The sequence below is a fragment of the Halichoerus grypus genome, chromosome 10 (assembly GCF_964656455.1).
Source record: "Halichoerus grypus chromosome 10, mHalGry1.hap1.1, whole genome shotgun sequence".
Classification (NCBI taxonomy): Eukaryota; Metazoa; Chordata; class Mammalia; order Carnivora; family Phocidae; genus Halichoerus; species Halichoerus grypus.
In genome coordinates this window covers 118,393,000-118,415,508 of record NC_135721.1, presented here as the reverse complement: position 1 = coordinate 118,415,508, position 22,509 = coordinate 118,393,000, and the positions used below count along the sequence as shown (strand labels likewise).

Here is a 22,509-nt window from a genome sequence, read left to right as displayed (position 1 = left end):
GAAGTGTTCCCCCTTCCCCTTTCCAGAGGTCCTGGGATGACCAGGAGCTACATGGAGTGGGACCAACTCACAACAAGCCATTCACTGTGATATCAAGAAGAGCTAAAAGTTTTACATCCACTAGTCATCACAACTAGGAAGTGCCATGAGTGTCTCCATTTAACAGATGAGTAATCTAAGGCTTAAAGAAATTGAGTGAGAGGCGGAGCCAGGATGCCAACACAGGCTTGCTGAACTCCAGCTCCAGCTTCTGGCCACCATACCACATCTGTGCTGTGTCTCCCTAGACATTCAGCAAGTCATTGTCATTCTACAATAATTTTACTTATGGACAAAGTCCTTACACACAGTACCTATATCATCATAGCGCTCCACCCAGACTACAGAAACTCTTGTCTCAGGTCCAAGGGGAGGCACAGGGCGACCCTGAGGCAGCTTCTTCATTCTGGAACTGGGACTAAGCTATATGAGATAGAGAAAAGCAGAAAAGGAGAAGGGGGAGGGAAAAAAAAGAAGCGGCTTAATAAAACTACCCAGCCACATATTCATCAAGCTGCCCAGTGATGTAAATATCAAGTCATGGGAAATCACTTGAGGAAAAAAGTGAAATATATTTGCAAAAAAGCTCTTCTTTGACTCCTATTTATCAAGTCTCAACCTAGAACAAAGAAATGAAGTTCTTAAATTCTCAAAGAAGGTAAGGAATACTGACCAATTATACTTTACATTGATAAAAATAAAACTTGTGGGCGGGGTGCTTGGGTGGCTCAGTCGGTTGGGCATCCGACTCTTGGTTTCAGCTCAGGTCCTGATCTTGGGGTTGTGGGATCGAGCCCCGTGTCTGCTGGAGGTTTTCTGCCTCTCCCTCTGCCCCTCCACCCACTAGTGTGCGCTCTTTCTCTCTAAAATAAATGGATAAAGAAGATGTGGTCCATATATACATTGGACTATTACTCAGCTATCAGAAAGGATGAATACCCAACATGTGCATCAACATGGATGGAACTGGAGGAGATTATACTAAGTGAAGTAAGTCAAGCAGAGAAAGTCAATTATCATATGGTTTCACTTATTTGTGGAACATAAGGAATAACATGGAGGACATTAGGAGAAGGAAGGGAAAAATGAAGGGGGGGACATCAGAGGGGGAGACGAACCATGCGAGACTATGGACTCCGGGAATCAAACTGAGGGTTTTAGAGGGAAGGGGGTGAGGGGATGGGTGAGCCTGGTGACGGGTATTAAGGAGGGCACATATTGCATGGAGCACTGGGTGTTATAGGCAAACAATGAATCATGGAACACAACATCAAAAACTAATGATGTACTGTATGGTGACTAACATAATAAAAAATTATTAAAAAATAAAAAATAAAATAAAATAAATGGATAAATAAAATCTTTGAAAATTTTTTGGGCAATGTCTTAATGAGGGCTTCAAAGGATTTGAGTCTATCCATCTATGGCCAGCAAGCAGAATGCTTTCCTCATCACAGCAATGTCACTTGTTTGCCTGGGGAGCCTAATCTCTAAAATGTCCCATCGCAAGTTAGTTCTAGTTCTCATTTCTAGGCCAGAAGTTTCCTACTGCAATCTAGGCCAAAAAAGTCCTTTTTCTTGTCAACAGAAAGAAAAAAAGAGTTGCTTATGTCTTTGCTATCATGCAGTTTGCTTCTGGCTTCCCCGCCCACCTGATGGGCTTGAAGTTTTTCTCAAGGGCTAGCAGGGCTCTGTGGCTCCCCTTTAGCAAACTGGTGCTCTGAGCACCACCACTTTGAGGGCATGCAGCAGGGATGAGTTTATGCTAAAGCCCTAAACAAAGCTATGTGGACAGAAGAGAGACTCTCATATCTAAGTTGAATTTTAAAAATAAAACTGCTTTATTAGCACAGAAATATACCTGTGTTCAGCAGATGACAGAGACGATGGCAATTCCCCTAGATTCTTATTTCCATTTCTATTTGTGTTGTGGCAGTCACAGAAAATGACTAAGAGATCTTCTCCAAATTGGTGGCAGACACCAGCCATACTCAGAGACCATTTTCTTAGCATGGCTCCTAATCAGCTCTGAATCTCTGACTTCAGCCCTAGATTTAAAGGGCTCCTATGGGGCACCTGGGTGGCTCAGTCAGTTAAGCGTCTGCCTTCAGCTCAGGTCCTGATCCTGTAGTCCCGGGATTAAGAATCAGGCTCCAGGCTCAGCGAGGAGTCTGCTTCTCCCTCTGCCCTTCCCCCTACTCATGCCCTCTTTCTCTCTCAAATGAATAAAATCTTAAAAAAAAAAAAAAAAAAAAAAGGGGCTTCTATGATTAGGTCAGGCCTACCTGGGTAATCTCCCTTTTGATCAACTCAAAGTAACCTTAATAATTATATCCACAAAATCCCTTTTGCTATATAATGTAACATACTCACATGATATCTCATCATATTGATAGGTTCTACCCACACAAGGGGAGGACATCATACAGGGACAAGAGTCCCTGGGGGTCATCTTAGAATTCAGCCTAACACAGTGGCCTTTTTTCCTATAACCTTAATAAACTCACTCAGTAGATCTAGTAGATTTTTTAAAAAAGATTCCTCAGGGTTTCTACATATATGATCATGTCATCTGCAAATACATACAGTATTACTTCTCCTTTCTAATCCTTATGTACTTTAATTCTTTTTCTTGTCATATTTCCCCGTATAGGACTCCATGTTAAATACAAGTGGTGAGAGCAGACATCCTTGCTTTGTCCTCCATCCAGGGGGGAAGCAGTCAACAATACTGTACAGTGTAATCTTAACTCTAGGCTTCCAGTAGAGCTCTGTCTCAGGTTGAGAAAGTTCTCTTCTATTCAGAGTTTGCTGAAAGTCATGAATGAATGTTGAATTTTATGTCAACTGCTTTTTCTGTATCTAATGAGATAATATTTTTCTTTTTTTAATTAGTAGTGTGAAAATTAATAAAGGGAAACCTCACTAAAGTGGGAGGCTAGAAAAAGGAGCCATACCACCCAATAGCAATTACATGAAGAACTGTCCATTACAGACCACAACAGAAGAATCATCAACAGGAAAGAATCATCAATTATAGGCCCCACCAGAAAAGATGTACACGGGATCTCCTGCCAAGAAATCCACTGCAACTCAGCCAATGAGAAACCTTGGTCAGTCATTCTCATCCTGAACTCTTGCTTTTCTCCAATGGATTTCCACTCAGAACGACCCCTCCCAACTTCCTCCTCATTCTCCATAAAATGATGTTCCTCTCCTTCGTTTGCTGGATTTGCTGATAGTTTTGCCATAGCTTGCATGTCCCCAATTGGAATTCTTTGCTATTTTTGAGTAAACCCATTTTTGCTGATAAAATAAGTTTTATTTTTAAGGTTAGTAGTAGTCTGCAAAATGTAAGTAATAAAAACGTGGTGCCTTAAAGATTTTGGATTTTAAGGGATAACCATACTGACATTCAGAAAAGGAGTACAAGGACCACCAATCACTGAATATTAGATCTGGCTGAAATCCTACATTACCACCCTACAAAGACATGTTCATCTCCAAACTGTATTCTATGAAACCTTTTAAATATGCAACTCCTGATTTTCAAAATCAGTCTACTTCAGAAATTCTTAAACAACTTAACTGTTTTTCCTGAATTAATTTTTTTAAAGATTTTATTTATTTATTTGACAGAGAGAGAGAGAGCACAAGTAGGAGGAGCAGGCAGAGGGAGAGGGAGAAGCAGGCTTCCCACTGAGCAGGGAGCCTGACGCAGGGCTTGATCCCAGGACCCTGGGATCATGACCTGAGCTGAAGGCAGATGCTTAACAACTGAGCCACCCAGGCACTCCTTCCTAAATTAATTTTAAAGGTCAATACTTCTCCTGCATCCTCTCTCAAGCATATATATGTTGACCCTTGAACAATGCAGGGGTTGGGGTGCTGATTCCTCTCCATGCAGTTAAAAATCCAAGTGTAACTTCTGATTCTCCAAAAATTTAACTACTAATAGCCTATTGTTGAAGAGAAGTCTTACCAATAATATAGTCGATTAACACATATTTTGTATATTAGATATATTATGTATTGTAAAGCTAGAGAAAATGTTATTAAGAAAATCATAAGGTAGAGAAAATACATTTACAATACTGTACTGCATTTGTTAAAAAAAAAAAATCCACATATAAGTCGACCCACGTAGTTTAAACCCCTGTTGTTCAAGAGTCAACTTTATTTATGTTAAAAACTACTTTCATGGGGAAGGAGCCAAATTAAAATCCTGTAAAATCAAAGAATGGTTCAATCAAGTTTACACTTCTTTTGTCTTTCTTATTATTTGTTATAAATCAATCTTCCCACATTTATGAAATGGTCCTATACCCTCCTACCACTCACTTGCCACTTTCCAGTAAGGATAGAGAAGTAACATGAGGAGAAAACAAAAATAAAGACATAACATCTACTTATACGGCAAGAAAAATGGTGTAAAGTAAAATGCTCCCCTCTTGTGGCCGCTGTGTGCCTCACGCATCGTGTCTACTCACACACTGGGCTAGTGTCCAAAGTGCTGCCGTTTGTACAGAGAAGACTTGTAAGGTCAAATGGTACGTGAGTGAAGATGTGGGACGTACAGCTGCTGCTGTAGCCTTCTTCTTTTTAAGGTTTTGAGAGCGAGCGAGTGTGTGTATGAGCGGAAGGGAGGGGCAGAGGCAGAGGGAGAAGCAGACTCCCTGCTGAGCAGGGAGCCCAACTCGGGGCTCGATCCCAGGACCCCAAGATCATGACCTGAGCTGAAAGGCAGACATTTAAGCGACTGAGCCACCCAGGCGCCCCACTACTGTTATACCTTTAGTGGATATTACGGGGACCAAATAAAAACCTAGGCCTGAGAAGGAATGGGTGAGAGACCCAAGCATGGTACCAGAATGACCAAATCAAGGAAAACAACAGAGGCTGTCTTAGAATGATCTACTTGTTGCAAGCTGAAAAAAAGAAAATTGTGAGAATTTGACTTTAAAAAATTAAGATACTAATGAATCAGTACTGCTATCACTGCTCTCTAGGTTACAGTTAAAAGGTTGATTAAAGGCATGATTCTATAATTACCCCTACTGCATGACAAATTTTCAGAGCTGTATCAACAAAGTTACTTACCCGCTGTGAGGAATTAAGATTGTCTGTGTGATTAGGGAAAAGCTCAAGTGTCAGGGATGGCTGTTTGAGAATTCCAGGCATAAGATCCATATTTGAATCACTATCTTGGTCCGAGATGTTACTTTCCAATGAATCGGCTACAGGGTAAAGAAAAAAATCTATTATATTTACTACTTCTTTAGAGAAGTGTTTAAACTAATTATGCTAATAGTCTAACCTAAGTCACTTAAGAGAAGCACTGCCTCTAGACAAAAGGTTGGTAAACTTTTTCTGTAAAGGGCCAGTAAATATTTTAGGCTTTGCTGGCTATGTCGGTCTCTACTGCATATTCTTTTTTGTACTTTATTTACAACCCTAAAAATGTAGAAAGTGTACGTGGTGGTCTGATTTTGGCCTGCGCACCACAGCGTGCCAGCTCCTGTGCTACGGGATAACTGAGGTAAGACCAGAACATATTTTGACTTTTCAGATGCAGAATATAAGACATCTGTTATTCTCTGAATTATTTTGATTCTCTGAATTATTCAATCATGTAGCATGGTACCAAGTGGCACTGGGGCATTCCAAAGCTACAGAGGACCTAGTCTCTGTGACTAAGAAGTGATTTGGCTGGAGACAAGCACACAGAGAGTCAGAAAAAACAAACACAAAGACAAATCTCAAGACACAGGAGGAGGCTGAGTCAGAGCAGGAGCACAGTCGGAACTCAGAACGTTTCATGACAAGAGGTGAAGACCCAACTGTGGCAACTAAAGGACAAGGACAAGGCTCTCGCTCTGTTGGTGCAAACAGGCTGGGCTACAGACGAAGCAGGGACTCAACTCACAGAGGACAAATGGGGCCTGGCTTCTGGAATTAGGGTAGTAGATCACAGCCTTGACATGAAGGCAAACAGCTGCTAGGGATACTGACCTAGACCATGGAAGGCCCCTCCTGCCAGGGAAACAACTGGCCTGAGAACATAAGACGGGGTAGGGGGCCTAGTGTGGGAAGTCAAGGGTCCCAGTACAACGGTCAGGAGGCTGCCAGAGCAAGGGCATGAGGAAAGTCATTAGCCTAGAGATGAGACCATGACAGTGTGATGTATAGCAGCCCATCCTACAGATGGTCTCAATGAAGAAGGTGAAATTTTCCACCTACTGCCTGGTCAGGCACAAAGAAATGGACTTAATTTGCAAGAAGCAAAGGTTCTAGGCCAGATAAGACTATGGGTTCAGACTGAGAGTAATAATCACCCCTGATTCTTTGGAAGAACAGGCTTAATGCGCCACCTTTTCTAGGCTGTGAAGTTTCTCCTACTTGGTGTCAGAAGATCAGCCAGATGCTATCTTCCAATTGTAGAGAGTCTTTCAATTGTAGGATTCTCTGGGGTTTGACATAAGGCTCTCACATGGAAATAGGCAAGTAGGTGGGGGCTCATTCATAAATAGAGAAAAAATGAATAAACTGGAAAACAAGACTTCTATGTATTGATTAATTAAAGAAAGACAAAAAACAGGTTGAAGTGGGTCCCTTTCTCTACTTAAAGATTATTATGAGAGGTTCAGTCTACCTGTCTTTAACTAGTGTCCTTAAGAAAGTTAAGAAGAGCTAACATCCTATACCTCTGCATAATGTAAATGCTATCATGCCTTAGAAGTTAAACAATGACTTAGATGACTTCAGAATCTTTCCCAATGCAAAAATACTGCACAAACCAGTGAATACAAAAAATAGATTTTAAAACAGCACCATACAAAAAATGCTCTTACTTAAGGACTCCACAGGAGAAGGAACTACAAAAGCTATTTCCGTAAGGGCATCGGCATAATACAGCACTTTCTTCTGTCCATTGAAAATGCTAGCCCCAACGTCTTCAGAGGAAATCACTTCATCTAGGAATGAGAAACACTCCATTACTGCTCCAAAAAAGTGGGAAAAATCAGTTTCATCCTGCTTCATGAAATTTTAACTGTTAATGAAATGGTAATCAACAGAAGGCACGTTTCCAGCAAGAACCAATGAGTGTATAGGAAGAATAAACCATAAATGTTCATCAAATGTCTTTACACTAACTTTAAATGATAAAATCTTAATTTCAGTTTCTGAAACTACTCTAAATTAGGCCACTTCTGATTAGCAGAGACTTGAACTCATCTGTATGAGGCAGATTATGAAAACAGTTTTTTGGGAAGAGGTAATAATCCAAAGGAAGATGACCACCACAGACCTCTGAAAGGAGTTAGGGCAGGTGTCTGTGTGTTTTATACTCTTGCTTTCAAGGCATTTCTGTCCCTGGTGTCTCTCTACTTCTCCTCAGCTCTGCTTCTGCTCTACTTTCCTCAATGGTCAGTGACAGAACATAAAATGTACAGGCATTTTGAGTAATAGTATCTGCTCTGAGCCAGCAAGAATGAATTAACAAAAGTAACATTCCTGACAGCTAGTATAGTTCTCAATTAAAACGAACATAATGCCTTACCAAAAATACATAAAAGACCAACAACCTGACAAAAAACTGGGAAGAGGAAATGAACAAGTAGTCCTCAGGAGACAAATAAAAATATGAAAAAATGCTGAAACTCAATCATTTCTCAGCTAACAGATTGGAAGATACCTAATGTGGGTGAGGATGTGGCAAACAGAAGTTTAGACCAGAGGTTAACAAACTTTCTCTGTAAAGGATCAGATAGTAAATAAAGCTTTGTAGGCCAAATGGTCTCTGCCACAACGACTCAAATACGAAAGCACTGTAGCATGAAAGCCGTCATAAACAATACATAAACAGGTGTGGCTGAGTTCCAATAAAACTTTATTTGCAAAAACAGGGAGCGCTGTAGTTTGCCAACTCCTGGTTTAGACAGTGGAAAGGCACACTGCGTCTACTGTAGTAGACACTTTGCTTACTGCCCCAACACCCCCTCTGTCTTCCCCCACTCTGTAGCAGGTGTGCCCCGTGTGGAATTGACCCTTCGTACCAGCTGTACCTTGTCTATAGCTCTCTACCAGGGTCATTCCATCTCTCTCGCCATGGCAACAGGTCTGGAGTGGCCAAATCACTGCGTATCTCAGGACCTGGATGTAGGGAGGTTCTGAGACCCAGCTAATCTCTCCTCTTCAGGCTAGGGTTGGTATGTGAATGTAAAGCCTGGTACAGCCTTTTTGTACTATGAGAGAAGCCAGGCTAGGAACAAAGTCAATATACGAACAGTAGAGCTAAAGGAAAATTGCAGAGCAAGAGAATGGGGTGCTGATCAAATGACAACAAAAATGTATACTAACCTCTGGAATTTTCATTTACATCAGACAATAAATGACCCTTAAAATATAAGCCAGTTTGGGTCAAGTTTTCTGTTACTGCAACCATAAGCATCCAATGATACTTTTATCTAATTGAAAAATGTGCATATCCTTTATCAATTTACTTATAGGAATTAAATATACTCAAGCATATATTAAAGAATATGTGGAAATTAAAATTAGAGTATATCCCCAAATACTTCGATTCAACCTTGACTGAAATTAGAAAAAATGACAGGTCACAAGTCACCATGGTATTCAGTGGAAACCCCGAGAGAGTACAATCTTGCTGACAGAGCAACTCTGGTAATTCAAAGCACTGGATACAGGTATCAATCACTTCAGAGATAATATTAACTCTTCAGTGACTTCAGGAGCCCTCAGAACAAAGAGCATTAGCCAGGTAGTGCAAAGGTCTTAAATTTAAATTTATACTTGCTCTGGTACTTATTATCATGATTATAGTTCCTCAAGAAGATTTGTAGATATGGGCATGAATCTCTCCAAGATAGCTGTTTACTACAAAGGTTTCTATATAATATCCCAAGAATGTGGGGCACCTGGGTGGCTCAGTTGTTAAGCATCTGCCTTCGGCTCAGGTCATGATCCCAGGGTCCCGAGATCAAGCCCCGCATTGGGCTCCCTGCTCAGTGGGAGGCCTGCTTCTCCCTTTCCCACTTCCCCTGCTTGTGTTCCCTCTCTCGCTGTGTCTCTATCAAATAAATAAATAAAATCTTAAAAAAAAAAAAAAATCCCAAGAATGTAACCTTTAATTATAGCCACAAAGTCTATAAAACACACTTGTTAATAGAAAACTGTATTGGACAAAATATACGTTAGCAAACGTATTAGCAAATAAATCTCAATTTATTATAATACTCTTATAGAAAACAGAATTTGTTCACTCACAATATAAAAGGGAACTTATTAGCCTTATGTTATTTAAGCCATGAATTTTATATTAACTAACTTTATCTGTCTATAATTTTTTCCCCCATTTATACAGAAGACATCTGAAAGAATATACAAACTAGTGCTCAGTGGCCTCTTCCAAGGACTCCAATTAGGGGAAGAAAACTTTTCTTTAATATACTTAATGGTTTGTTTGTTTCTTTGTAAAATAAGACTACAAACTTATAGTAAAGAGGGAGATATCAAGAATAACAAAACAAGAAAAAACAATGACCATTATGAGTTTTACCTTGTTCAGGTCCTTCACCATCGTCACAACTGTTAATAGACCAACTGGTGGAAACATGCCCAGTCCAACCAGGGTGTCTGCCCACATCTACTGACCAGCCAAGGGAAAGCAAAAATTCTAGGAAATGTGGCTGAACATTTCTGGAAGATTCCACATTCTTTAAAATCTGAAATACATACCAATCATCAGCTATAATGGAGGAAACAAAAGAGCATATCAAAATAAATCTCCATAAAAATCAGTTAGCTTTGAAGTATCTGACAAATTAAGTCTAAGCTCAGAATAAACTTGGGAATACATCCCTATAGTTAAAAATGATGCTTCTAGTTAGACAGATTTGGGTTCAAATCCTGGCTGGGCCTTGGGAAAGTTTCTGAACCTCACTGTTACAGTGTCTTCAACTCTAAAGTAGGGATAATAATGATGTTTGTGAAGATTAAGTGAGATAATGCAAGTAAAGCCTTTAGCTTCCCCTCTAGCAAAACAATTACTAAACTAGACGTGTTTACTAAAAGCAAATTAAAACTGCTATGTCCCCGTCTTCACAGACTTTACTGTCTGGTTAATGAGATACATTACACAGGTATGTGATTATTTTATTACACATCATGACAAAGGATATAAAAAGTACAAATCTATTAAAAATTCAATAAAGATTAGGTATAATAAGCGAGAAAACATCCTCCTCTTAGTCCAAAGAAGAGAATGCAGCCATTCCAGAAAAAAATAAAGTGACCAGAAGGTTCTCCCCTCTTAACTAAATACCAGATTTAATACCTGGGCTTTTTACTGGCCTCGAAAAGTCCCTAAAACCATGGTTCTCATGGGGGTGATTTCCCCTCTAGGGGGCAACTGGAATGTCTGAAGACATTTTTGTCATCACAATTTATGGGGTACTACTGGTATCTAGTGAGTAGAGGCCAAAGATGCTGCTAAATGTCCTATTTATAGGACAGCTCCCATAACAAAGAATTATCTAGCCTAAAATAGCAATAGCACTGCTGTTGAAAACCCTATGCTAAGGGAAGGAAAATGAGAAATCCTCTACAAATTATAAATGAAAAGGGGGGAATATATCAAAATCACCAAGGGAATATTTTTTCTTGAACATTTCATTAAACTTTTTATTCAATAATAATTATAAAACATTTATTTAACTTTTATTTAATTTTGCGTTAAATGTTATTTCCGTTGTGAGAATAAATGACTAAAATATTAAGTGATTTATCTGATCTATAGTTCTTAATCTAAGATCATTCAACTTATAATTTAATATCTGCAGTAGAATATTAAAAGTATGCAGTATGCACGACATCTATAAAACACATAAACAAATCATACAACACGAAAGCAAAGAGTATAAGGATCACCTGACACTGAACACAGCAACAGATATCACTGTTGATAGCACTCAAAATCAGCATACAGAGATTTGAGGCATTCTTGAATTCAGAGAGGGGTGAGCTGACATTGATTCTATAGGACCAGGGAAACATAAATCTGCCACCTGGGCAATTTCTTAAACATGAGATTCTCTTAGACCACTGCAGACCTTCTACACAGCATCAGCAACAGAAGGATCCTGGAATCACTATTTTTAAAACTCTCCAATTGACAGTGACAGAGTTGGTCCACAAGTCACAGATGTGGTTCATCAATGCTAATCTATGTCAAGACCATACAGAGGCCTGATCAAATCAAAATATGGGATGTTCCCTCTATTACCTGTCAAGCCACTGGGCGAAAATTGCCAGGCCATCATGTCTTAAACACTTCTCGTTAAAAGTACACCTATGTAGTTCACCCACAGCCCTTCACGAGTCCTGTAAGTGTCAGGAACCTGACTGACAGCCACTTCCAGTTTTCTTTCAATTAAAATTTTTATTCAGAAGTGGAAGTTTTAAATAAACAATTTCTGAAAAGTCAGTCAAGACACAATATATGAGTCAAATTCAACCTGCTGGCCACTGGCTGGCAGCTAGAAATTAATCTAAAGCTACCCTGCAGCTAGGGAAGGTAGGGCTCAGACATTCTATAGGAGGCTGCAAAGACTGCAATGCTCTAATCACTCGCAGTTCCTAGAAAGCTAAGGAAACTGAATTAGTTTAAGAGCTACCTCAACAGTTTGTGTCTTCTTTCACAGGAAGGAGAAAAATGGCCCTATTATTGTTATACGAATGAACCATGCATGAGACTTCTTCCAAACAAATCCTCACCCCCTGCAATCAACCCCATTCTGGGGTTCTTTCAAAAACCTGGACTCCACTAGTCTTACCTCTAGCTATCATAAGCCCACATTCTCCCAAGCTCCAAAGTATACTGGACTCCAGTGATTTTTGTGAAGATGGAATTCTCTCTTACCTTCAGGGCCATTACACATGCTACGACTTTGTTAGTAACAACCTGCTTCTACCTTTTTACCTACTCCCAATGTAACCACAGATTATCAGCTAAAATGTCCTTTTCTACTAACCTTCTCAAAACGAGATTAGGTTTTCCTGTTGATGGCTACTATAACATGCTTCTAATTAGCACATTTTACTATGGTTGCTTATTTAGTCATCTGTCTTCCCCTTTAGACAGTAGTTCTGGGACTCAGATACCTTGTAGATCTGATCTGATCTCAGATACCTTGTAGTTCACCACTGTAACCCTGGCACCTGATAGTGGACACTTAATAAATATTTATTGAATCAATAGCATGAGATGAGAAGAACTTTCTCATAAAGCAATCTCATTTTCTAGCAGTTCACCAATTATTTGAAATAGTGCTTCTAATAGAAATAAAGATTTTGTGACTTTGATAAATTTTTTAAGGTATGATCAGTTTGATTAGCTAACAGTGTTACAAGGGTTAGAGTAAAATTCCAATATCATGTAGTCATAGTGCCCTACACATCTAATACTGTATTTGATAAATCTTCCTTTGGTCCTTTCCTAGTCAAAAGTTGGTAACTGCCTGCCTATTCCATGTTTCAACTATTCATTTCCAATAGACACTTCAAATCTCTTGTCATTTACTCTCAGTTTTCCCATTATCCCTCATCTTATATTTTTCTTCATCCTTCTACTCTCTTTGATACATGCACCAACTTAAGTCTTCTTTAACTTAAGTTTTACTTAAGCCTTCCACTTCTGTCTTTTACATTATTTCAGGGTGTTCTTTTCCCTGCTGTACGCTATGCATGCCTCAACTGAAATTACTTGCTTGTGAAATTACCTGGAAGGTGAGCTCCTTGAGAGGAAAGACTGTTACTCACTTCTATACCCAGGCACGGTGAGCCACACAGAAGATGTTCAGTAAACATCTGTTGCTGTTTTTCATCTTCTTAAGCAACTGAGCCTAGCTTTAGCTTTTTGTGGTTAACCTTCTGTATTTCAGTTTCTTTTGTCCTATCAACCTGAATTCTTCAAGGGGAAGAAAGACACACTATGGCTCCTCTCTAAATCACGTTCAAGCGTCAAAAGACTTAGGACTCTGGGCATCACAATTTTCATTAATTTCATTCTGAACTGGTTCACAATTCTTTAAGCATCAAGTATAACCTCCCTCCTATTACGGATAAACACAAGCCAAGTAAAACTTTTTAACATTTATAGCATAAAAAATGATCCCCAAAATTCAGAAATCTTACCTCCTGGTTTGTTTTCTGACCTGGTTTCATATAGAAAATAAAAACTGTGTCAAAGGGACGACATGGCAAGAGATCCAGATACCCAATGTCATCAAAAAATCCAGGTATCGTGGAGTCAAGTGCAATAAGGTGAGGAGGTAGGCGACTATTTGCAGGCTCCTACGACCAAAGGAAGAAAGGAGAAATTATCATCTCTTTTCACTACTCTAATTATAAAAGCAATACTTGCTCATGGTTTAATAAATATTAAGTAAAAAAATTATAAAGTGGCAGGAATAAGCACAACCATTATCCTGAACTAGAAAAGCTATTTAACATTCTTGTATACTTCCTTTCAATTGCTTTTTTTTGTCAAAGACAATGGAGATCATACTATATATATAATTTTGGATCCTATTTTCTCTGTAATATATCATGCTTTCTAGAAAAAAATAAAAAATTTCATGGGGGGAGCCTGGGTGACTCAGTAGGTTAAGTAGCCGACTCGATTTTGGCTCTGGTCATGATCTCAGGATTGTGAGACTGAACCCCACATTGGGCTCAATGCTGGAGCCTGCTTGAGATTCTTTCTCTCCCTCTCCCTATGCCCCTCCACCCACTTGTGCGAGCTCAGAGTAATGTTCATACTCTCCATCACCAACTCATTTTTCTACAACACAGAACATTTTCCATCGATGTGCTGAAACCCAAAACCAGCAATGTTGCCCCTGCTTTCCTAAAAAGTTAACCTTTGGCCTTTAACCAAGTAGCTACTAGGGAGTGAGGGCAGCGGACAACTTGTGCAATGAGCAACTTCTTGCCTAGCATATGTCAGTTGTGCTTTTCAAAACAAAGAGGCCTTAGTACAACCCCAAATCCACCTCGGGCAAGCTATTTCACATTTCTGAGCCTGTTTCCACATCTGTAAAATAGGGATGGTATCATTTTCTTTGTAAAACTGTTTTAAGGATAATGGAATTAAGAATAATGGCAATAGGGGTGCCTGGGTGGCTCAGCTGGTTAAGCATCTGCCTTCAGCTCAGGTCATAATCTCAGGGTCCTGGGATCGAGCCCCATATCGGGCTCCCTGCTCAGTGAGGAGTCTGCTTCTTCCTCTCCCTCTGTACCTCCCCACATTTTAAACTTTTTTTGTGCTTTTTCAAATAAATAAAATCTTAAAAAAAAAAAAAAGAATAATGGCAATATCTGGGCCCTGGCTGGTTCAGTCAGTAGAGTGTGCGACACTTGATCTCAGGGTTGTGAGTTCAAGCCCCATCCTGGGTGAGGAGCCTACTTAAAAAAAAAAAAAAAAAAAAAAGAATGGCAATATTTACCTTCCAGGTTGGCTGGCTGTGCACTAAGTACTGCATGAAGCGTCTCACACAGTCTCACACAGCCACAGTGAGGTGGGTACTTTTATCGTCTCCATTTCAGATGAGGAGCTAAGACTTGGAGACATCGGGCAACTGCCCAAGATCACACAGCTGGCAAGCACTGGTGCCAGGACATAAACCCAGCCAGTCTGATCTTAGAACCTGCACAACATAAGTTCTCCGCTCACAAATACTTGTTACTTTTTAAAAGTGGCATTAAAGAGCAGAGCCCATTGTAGCTTGTACCTTCAGTCATAAATGTTGATGGGAGATAACATTCTTGTTCTAATTATCTGTAGATTTCATTTGCACATGTGATATGGGCCCTACAGTACTCAGGGAATTTCAGAGCTACGTGTATTACCAAAGCAGCCCCCTCAGACAGGGGGATCGTCCCCTCAATCCGGAAGGATTCATGGGACAAACGGTTTTGGACTTGTAGAGTAAAAACTACAGCACCACAGAATTTCATCTACTTGCAATGCAGGGTAAGATTTATTTATTTAATTCCTTCTGTCCTCATAAAAATGTTTTAGCTATTATCAACTCCATGTTAATTTATGAATATATTTACTCATAGAGGTTTAGGAAAATTACCTTCAATGCTTCTAAGGACAAAAATCCAAAGTGGGAAAGGAAAAGGCGTGCTGTTTGGAATTCCTGGGCAGGTGGTGGAGGTTTACAATCCGTAACTGGATCAGGAAAACTTCTCTTTTGCAGTTCTTCCTCACTTTGATGTTCAAGGTGTACTTCATAAGCAATCTGCTGGGTCATGCCATTCCTTAATTTTTCATGTCTCTCTTCTAACTGAAATAAACCAAATATTTAATTATTTTGGAATTATCATAAAAGTAATAGGATTAATCTTAATTTAAGAATAAAAATAAAGCTTTAAGCAACAAAGGAAATGCAGATAATTTTCACTGATCAACACTGAGTTTCAATTCAATACAGAATGCAACTAAGCAAACATGTTTCAAGGTTAAAACAAATACCCAAAAAACTCCCCTGTAGCCTCAACAATGTCGTCCTTCATCTCCTTGCTGTAAATGAAACCATTCTGTCTCTGCTTCCCCTCAAATGGGCAAGAAAGGGGGCAGAGTTGTTGCTTTCACCCCCTCTCCCTCACCACTGTCCACCCTCACCCTACAGCCCCTCACATTGAAAGTCCTCATCCGTATGGATTACTCCACTAGATTCAGAGACTCTCTCCGACCGCCTGCTTCCCTTCTGATCAATCCTAGCTTAAACTCCATCCTCTGTGGTGAGCGATGATCCTTCCAATAGCCTGGCTTGTATTTCTATAACCTCCTCAACCTTCACAACTTTGGCCATCTACAAGCACACTCTGTACCTCAGATAAGCCGTACTTTAAAGAGCTACAATGAGATTCCCTTCTCCAACCACAAGCCCCCTCCTGCAGCTCTCCCACACCTTCCCTCCCCAAGCTGTGCTTTCCCAGCACTGTGAGCATTCAACCCCTCCTCATATTGTCCCAGCCAGTAGTATCCTGGCTTTATCTATTTCCCAACCAAGCCTAACCCCCCAAATCTAACATCTTAGCACCCTCTTCTAAACATATAAATGGCCATGTTTTTTTATTCTTCCATATTCTTACCCCTATCAATCTCCACACCACTCAAATTTTTTTACTTAATGCCTCCAGATCCCAAGGACTTTTGAAGAAGAAAGTTAGCATAGTAAGTTAAATAATTTCACTATAGACAATTCTATTTAACCTGGGCTGGGCTGCCTGGCAATTTTATGAGCTATTTTTTATTCCCTATTTCACTGCTAAGAACTAAAATTAAAATTTACATGAGCTCCCTCCTTTCCACCTTCAAATGTCTCTGAACCTCCACCTGTTCTCTCCTTCTCTCCTGTCTTACCAGAAATATGGTTTTTCTAGACACAATCACTCAGACTCTTGACCCTACTCCCTCTACGGCCTTATTTGATTACTTATCATTTTCCTAGCCCATCTTACAGTATTAGCAGACACAGGCCCTTTTTCCACTGCTTCCTTCCTTTCAGCCTCTAAGCATGTTCATATTCCTCACAACTATGAGTTTAAAAAAAAAAACAGAGAGAAAGAAAGAAAAAAGAAAAGTAAAAACTAGCTTTGCCTTGCCTTAGCTAGGCCATTTCCTCATGCTTTTATCCACTCTCTTAAATGCTAACTGTGTAGTTCATGTTCAGTGCCTCTCATTAACCACTCACCCTCCAGCCCCTCACACTCCTGTCCCTGATTTTAACACTCTTTTGGACCTGCTCTCAAAGGTCACCCACACGTTCATGCCAAAATCCAGGGGCCTCTACTTAGTGCTCCTTCTCTCTGATCTCTCTAAGCAGCCTCCATTCCTGTCCTATTCTCTCATGCCCTGACATATTTCTGCCCCCTACTTCTTAAACTTCTTCTCTCTTGATCTAAGATACCAATTACTTAATCTAATTATCTAAATTAATCTAAAACCAAATACATTTTTCCCATCTTCCCAAACATGTCCTCTTCCTAAATAATCCATATTTCTGTAAATAGCACCGATATCTCCTTTGTCACTCAGCTTCAGAATCTAAGTTCTTCAGTTTTTTTCCTTCTCTCATCAATCGAAGACTGCTTGGGTCTACCTCTACAGTACATTCCATGTGTTTCAGCTTCCACTATCAGCCAGGTAGTCCTTCCTTTTCCCTGCCTTGATGGTCATCAAAATCTCTGAATTGGTCTCCCTTCTCCAAATATCCTCCACCATTCTGATCATGTCCCCATCCTGCTGAAACCTACCATGGACCAGCCCAGACGCCTCTCTAGGAGGGGTCCGGGTCCTTTCAATCAGCCACAAATACTTCTTACTACATGGTAACCTGGATGACAGAGATCTAGGTCATCTTATGAACCACCTCCAATAACATCAAAAAAAGGCAGCAGTCTCGACCACGGCAGTTGTTCAAGAATGTTTAGTCATTCCCTTAACAACAGCTGACAATAACTTATCTTACTTCTTCAGTGACAATTTCATGCAAATCTGGAATGCTCAGATCTGCTTTCACAAAAGGAATCTTATCCACCTCTTCAGGAAATGGTCGATGTTTGACAGTATATTTAAATCCAACATCATTTTTAGGAACTGGACGAGGTTCAGGTACAAAAAGCTGTTAAAATAAAACAAATAATGTTATGTGAATTACATTTGGTGCCATCTGTAATGACATGTACTTCCCTGGTCTCTTAGATGCCTGTTTCCCTAGGATTACATAACACTGGAACTCAGTATCTGCAAATACCACTGCTAACACTAAAGGTAAACAGCCTGTGTACCAGTGTATTCCTTTATTTTTATAAACATGTTCATCATTTTGCAGATTTTGTGACTTATGGGTTGTATACCTCTAACAGCCCCAGGCCAGAATTTCCCATATCAAGTGGTAAACCAACGGATAAGGCAGTTCAGAACTTAAGGCTCAAACTTCCCTCTTCTCCAAGGGTTCTCAAATCATCCCATATAACAAAGTACAAGTTTAGGTCCCCTGGGCCTCTCCAGACAGGGAGTTCAACTGAATACCAAATCTAGATCCTCGTGGCTCCAAATCCCTGCTTTGATATACATTAACTGTGCGGCTTCTGTTTTTGCATCTGAAAAGTGGAAATAATCCATCACAAGGATGTTGTAATGATTAAATAAAAATGTATAAGGCACACATTAAAGCATCAACAAATTTTAGTTCCTTTCCTGATCTCCTTCCTCCTGTCTTTAATGCTAATTTAGTGGCTTACAGTGCTGACAGAATGTGATCTGCATGATGCCACCAAGCAAAAACAGGGGTGTGCTCCTCACAGGGTAAAAACACATATCATCTAAAAGAGACAGCCAGGATGTTAAGTGATTTTAGACACATGCTCCAATTTTGTGGTTGTCTCTCTTAAATGCTGGTAACATTTTATGAAATCATGTTTTAAAGAATTTCTAGTAACATAAGTAAAAGCTTGTAATGTAATAAGTGAAAAGAACGGTATACAAAAAGGACTCAAATTCTATTTAATATTATCGTGTACAGAAAGGAAAAAAGGCTGTAAAGAAATCCACTAAAGTACTTAGTGACTACCTCTGGAAAGTCAGAGTACAGATGATTTAAAATTTCTTCCTTATTATCTGAATTTTCCAACCTTCTCCCATGAGCAAATTTTATTCACAAAATTACAAACATTACAAAGAAAATAAACTATGCCATTCCAAATAAGATTTCATTAAATTATACAGCATATTAAAAAAATTACAGGGCATATTACCAATTATACAGGAATAAATTATATAAAAACAATGTGAAACTAAGTCCTATTGCCAGAGAGATCGAGAGTCTGGCCAAAGTTTTTTCATACATGCCGCATACCTGAGTTTTATTATATTTAACACAACATAAAAAAATGAGGCCACGGCTCAGAACAGTAGTTCTTAATCATAAGCAGATTCAGAATCACCTGGAAAGCTTTTTGAAAATACACCTCTCATGAAGATTCTTTTAAGAGTAATTTAGTGGATGTGGGAATTATGGGCTCCTAAGATGATTCTGATGTGAACCAACGGACTGAACCCTGGATCAAAAATATTTATCAATGAATTTTTTTTAAATTTTTTTATTGTTATGTTAATCACCATACATTACATCATTAGTTTTAGATGCAGTGTTCCATGATTCATTGTTTGTGCATAACACCCAGTGCTCCATGCAGAACGTGCCCTCTTTAATACCCATCACCAGGCTAACCCATCCTCCCACCCCTCTCCCCTCTAGAACCCTCAGTTTGTTTTTCAGAGTCCATCGTCTCTCATGGTTCGTCTCCCCCTCTTTTATCAAGGAATTTTGTTGGGATGTTATTTAACCTTTAAATCATAACACACACGCACACTCGAATGCACGCACTCACTCACTCCTAGTCACTTCCCTATAATTTCTAATGGATACCTTCTGATTTGCTTTTGCTCCTCTGGGTAAAAGGCAAAGTTGTTGTGCCCAAGCAAGTCTTCCAGACATTCCCCGGACCAGCACAGTGACAGAGGGGAAAAAATCATCTAGAATAAAATATTGGTGTAAAAAATTTTTATTTCAGACAACAATGATTTAAAATACACCTGTTATTAACTGTAGAGCCTCTAATAATCCAAGCCCAGCACAGTGTTTGAAAGTCACAGTGTTCTTGTCCGTGTGCCACCTCTGCGGTTTCTGCCATATCCACATACCGTAAGTACTATTATCTTACCTTGTATCAACCACTTTCTTTTTTAAACTTAAATCTATTTTAAAAGGAAATTGTGTATCTTTAAATGGAAAACTGTGAATTTTGGTGTGCTAATAATGTATTTTTTAAACACATGTTTAACAATACATAAAATAATGTTCACCAATATACTGACTACCACCACCTCCTGCGTCCAGTGGTACACGTACACATTTTTGGCAAACCCTGTCCTAGCCAATATGCTTAGTACAGACAGACAGACGGGGTGTCTGCAGTGCTGCTGTTGCATTCCCCCACGCCTTGTGTACTGCTATCCACCACAGGCAGTCACTGTTCCATCCCAGGGGAAGTTCAGGGGCAGGGAACTAGGGGGGGCGGGGAGGCAGGGAGAAACTCAAGATGGAGTTCCTGAGTGACCCAGATCCTCCTTCTTATTCCCTCCTTTGTCCTGGTGTGGGAACTAAACTTTTTCAAACTTTTCTTTCTCACTTCTTCTATTAACTATTATAATCAACTATTAAAATGTCCTTGTATATCTATAAAATCCCAACTGTTTATACTTTTAGTACACTTCCAGTACCGTGAAATTACTTGGAATGAGAGTAGGGAAGTCCTAAAAAATGTGGAAGAGGGCTGACACTTGCCCCTCAGGCCAGGAAACCCAAAGGGAACACGGAGATTTTAGACTCTTTAGCAGGTGGTCTGGGAGGAGAAGGATGGAGGAATCATGAATAAAATGCACAAGCCAGGGGAGAAAGTGAAACAAGCCCTAGGTCTGGGACAGAGAAGAAAGAAGTGCATGCAGGGAAGAGTTGGAACTAGCACTTCTGGACCTGGGCAATGATTAAAGGCCACATCTATTTTATATTAAAGTCACTGTATCTTACCACTAGACAATGGAAACCTGTCATGGTATTCATTCATCTGTGAACTATAGGGAAATGTCTCATTTTCGTTTTATGGATTCATGAGATTCTACTCATATAGTCTCAACAGAATTTGCATGGGACTGTAAGACCCTGTTCACCTTTGTAAAGGTAACAAGTCTTTAATTACTGAGAAAATCCTATGGGGCAGGGACAACAGAAAAGGACAGTATGAGGCTCAGAAAATTTGGACACTAGTCCCAGTCATACCACGTACTTCTCGGGTAACCCTGACCAAGTCACATACCCTCTCTGAGCCTCCGTTTCTTCACCTGTAAATGAAGGAACAGTGGGTGATTCCCTGGACCCTCTCTGCCCATAGGTTCTGTAACCTTCACTTTCCCAGAAATAAGGGTCTCTCTGAGAACATGCTTCCTTTACATACTGGCTGATTCCAACTACCATCAGAAAAAAAGTATACTCTGAGTAGCCTGGGTTGCAGTGGTAATCATATACCTTGAGATGGCTTATAATTGGAGGGAAGTTGAGGAGGGAACGAGTGTATGCTGTGTCAATGGAAAATCATTAAAGGGTTTTCAGGAGGACACTGGCATGGTCAGATCCATACTTGAGGAAGAGTATAATGGTGGCAGCAGGTAGGACTGGGGTAAGGATAAGACATTTTGGAACCAGAGGAGGGGGGATCAGACCATGTAGGAAGCAACCACAATAATCTCAGTAAGAAATAATAAGGCCCTACATTTGGATGTATTGGGTGGGATGCAGAGGAAAAAAAGATGCAAGAGTTACTGGGTAAGCAGAAACTTGGACACCAGTTATGGAAGGGAGAAACAGGAAGGAGCAGGCCAAGATGACTCCTCAAATTTCCTGCCTGTTTGGGTGGCACGGATAACAGAAATACAACAATGTGGAGTGAGGGCCAGAGGAGGAGAAGGGCAGGATCCGAAGTTCAAGAAGAGTAATAATAATTTTTATACATAATACAGAAGAGAAAATACCCCACTAAAGTAAACTTTTTATAGAACTACAGAGCTCCTTTCTGAGATTTCTTTGTATGTATTTCAGATACATACAAAGAACCTCTAAGAGAGTCTATTTAATATGTGTATTCTATTTTCTGACCCTCTAATTTTTCAGTTACTACTACCACACAGCTAGAAGACCTTTTGACAAATGCAAAATTGTGTGCATTTGCAGTCTTTTCCTTCCCTGATCCTGGAAACAGCCTGCGAGTACTGATGAACACACTGATTTAGCAGTGGAGAAGGCCCAAAGTGCTGAAACTTACTCTGTTCATTTCCAAGAGGTTGCTCCAGCATTGCCAGGATGACACTGTTATCCAAGACAAAGTACCGGAAACTATGCTTGTTTATGGTTGGCAGCCTGGAGTATTTAATCAAAGTGGTCTCATTCACCAGACTACAAGGAGAGGCAGGACCACTGGGTGAAGGAAATGCGCCAAGCAACTGCATAATACTATGGAGAATGCAAAAGATAACAGTTAATCCCCAAAGCAAAATCTTAAGTTTACCTCATGCATCAATGTGTCCTTCTGCTCTTTGAATTTTAATTGACCACAGCCATGCTTCCTCTTTGCAAGTCAGATTTACTCCCTGTGGTGGACGTTGTGGTGTGTGGTCCAGAATCCTGCCTCCAAGACTGAAAGCTCCAGTCCCCCAGATGCAGAGAGATGGTGGCCACAGCTTTCAACTGCATCCCTCTCTAGGACCCGCTCTCAGCCAAGAAGAAGCACCTCACCCCAAATCTCCGCTTTGCCCTAGGA

The 22,509-nt window shown here is 40.0% G+C and overlaps 1 protein-coding gene and 1 long non-coding RNA gene across 13 annotated transcripts in view; one reads left to right on the top strand and one right to left on the bottom strand.

Moving 5' to 3' along the window:
* LOC144379288 (uncharacterized) overlaps positions 1-22,509 on the top strand; it is a 1,054,371-nt gene that overhangs the window by 703,054 nt on the left and 328,808 nt on the right. The window contains exon 3 of one of the 5 annotated variants that reach the window (XR_013442052.1): positions 494-516. The exons of 3 other annotated variants lie outside the window; for them this stretch is intronic. This is a non-coding gene — a long non-coding RNA (uncharacterized LOC144379288). Of the gene's footprint in view, positions 1-490; positions 517-22,509 lie in introns of those variants that run through there. One more of the 5 variants, XR_013442050.1, reaches the window with a different exon arrangement.
* Positions 1-22,509, bottom strand: part of RALGAPB (Ral GTPase activating protein non-catalytic subunit beta) — an 83,207-nt gene that overhangs the window by 8,120 nt on the left and 52,578 nt on the right. For all 8 annotated transcript variants that reach the window (XM_078057179.1, XM_078057181.1, XM_036101582.2 and 5 more), the window contains 9 exons: positions 22,015-22,202; positions 19,566-19,672; positions 17,604-17,756; positions 15,204-15,413; positions 13,255-13,413; positions 9,620-9,785; positions 6,891-7,013; positions 5,140-5,276; positions 354-462 (listed from right to left, as the gene is read on the bottom strand). In XM_078057179.1, the coding sequence (XP_077913305.1) occupies positions 354-462; positions 5,140-5,276; positions 6,891-7,013; positions 9,620-9,785; positions 13,255-13,413; positions 15,204-15,413; positions 17,604-17,756; positions 19,566-19,672; positions 22,015-22,202 (1,352 nt within the window). The remainder of the gene's footprint in view (positions 1-353; positions 463-5,139; positions 5,277-6,890; positions 7,014-9,619; positions 9,786-13,254; positions 13,414-15,203; positions 15,414-17,603; positions 17,757-19,565; positions 19,673-22,014; positions 22,203-22,509) is intronic.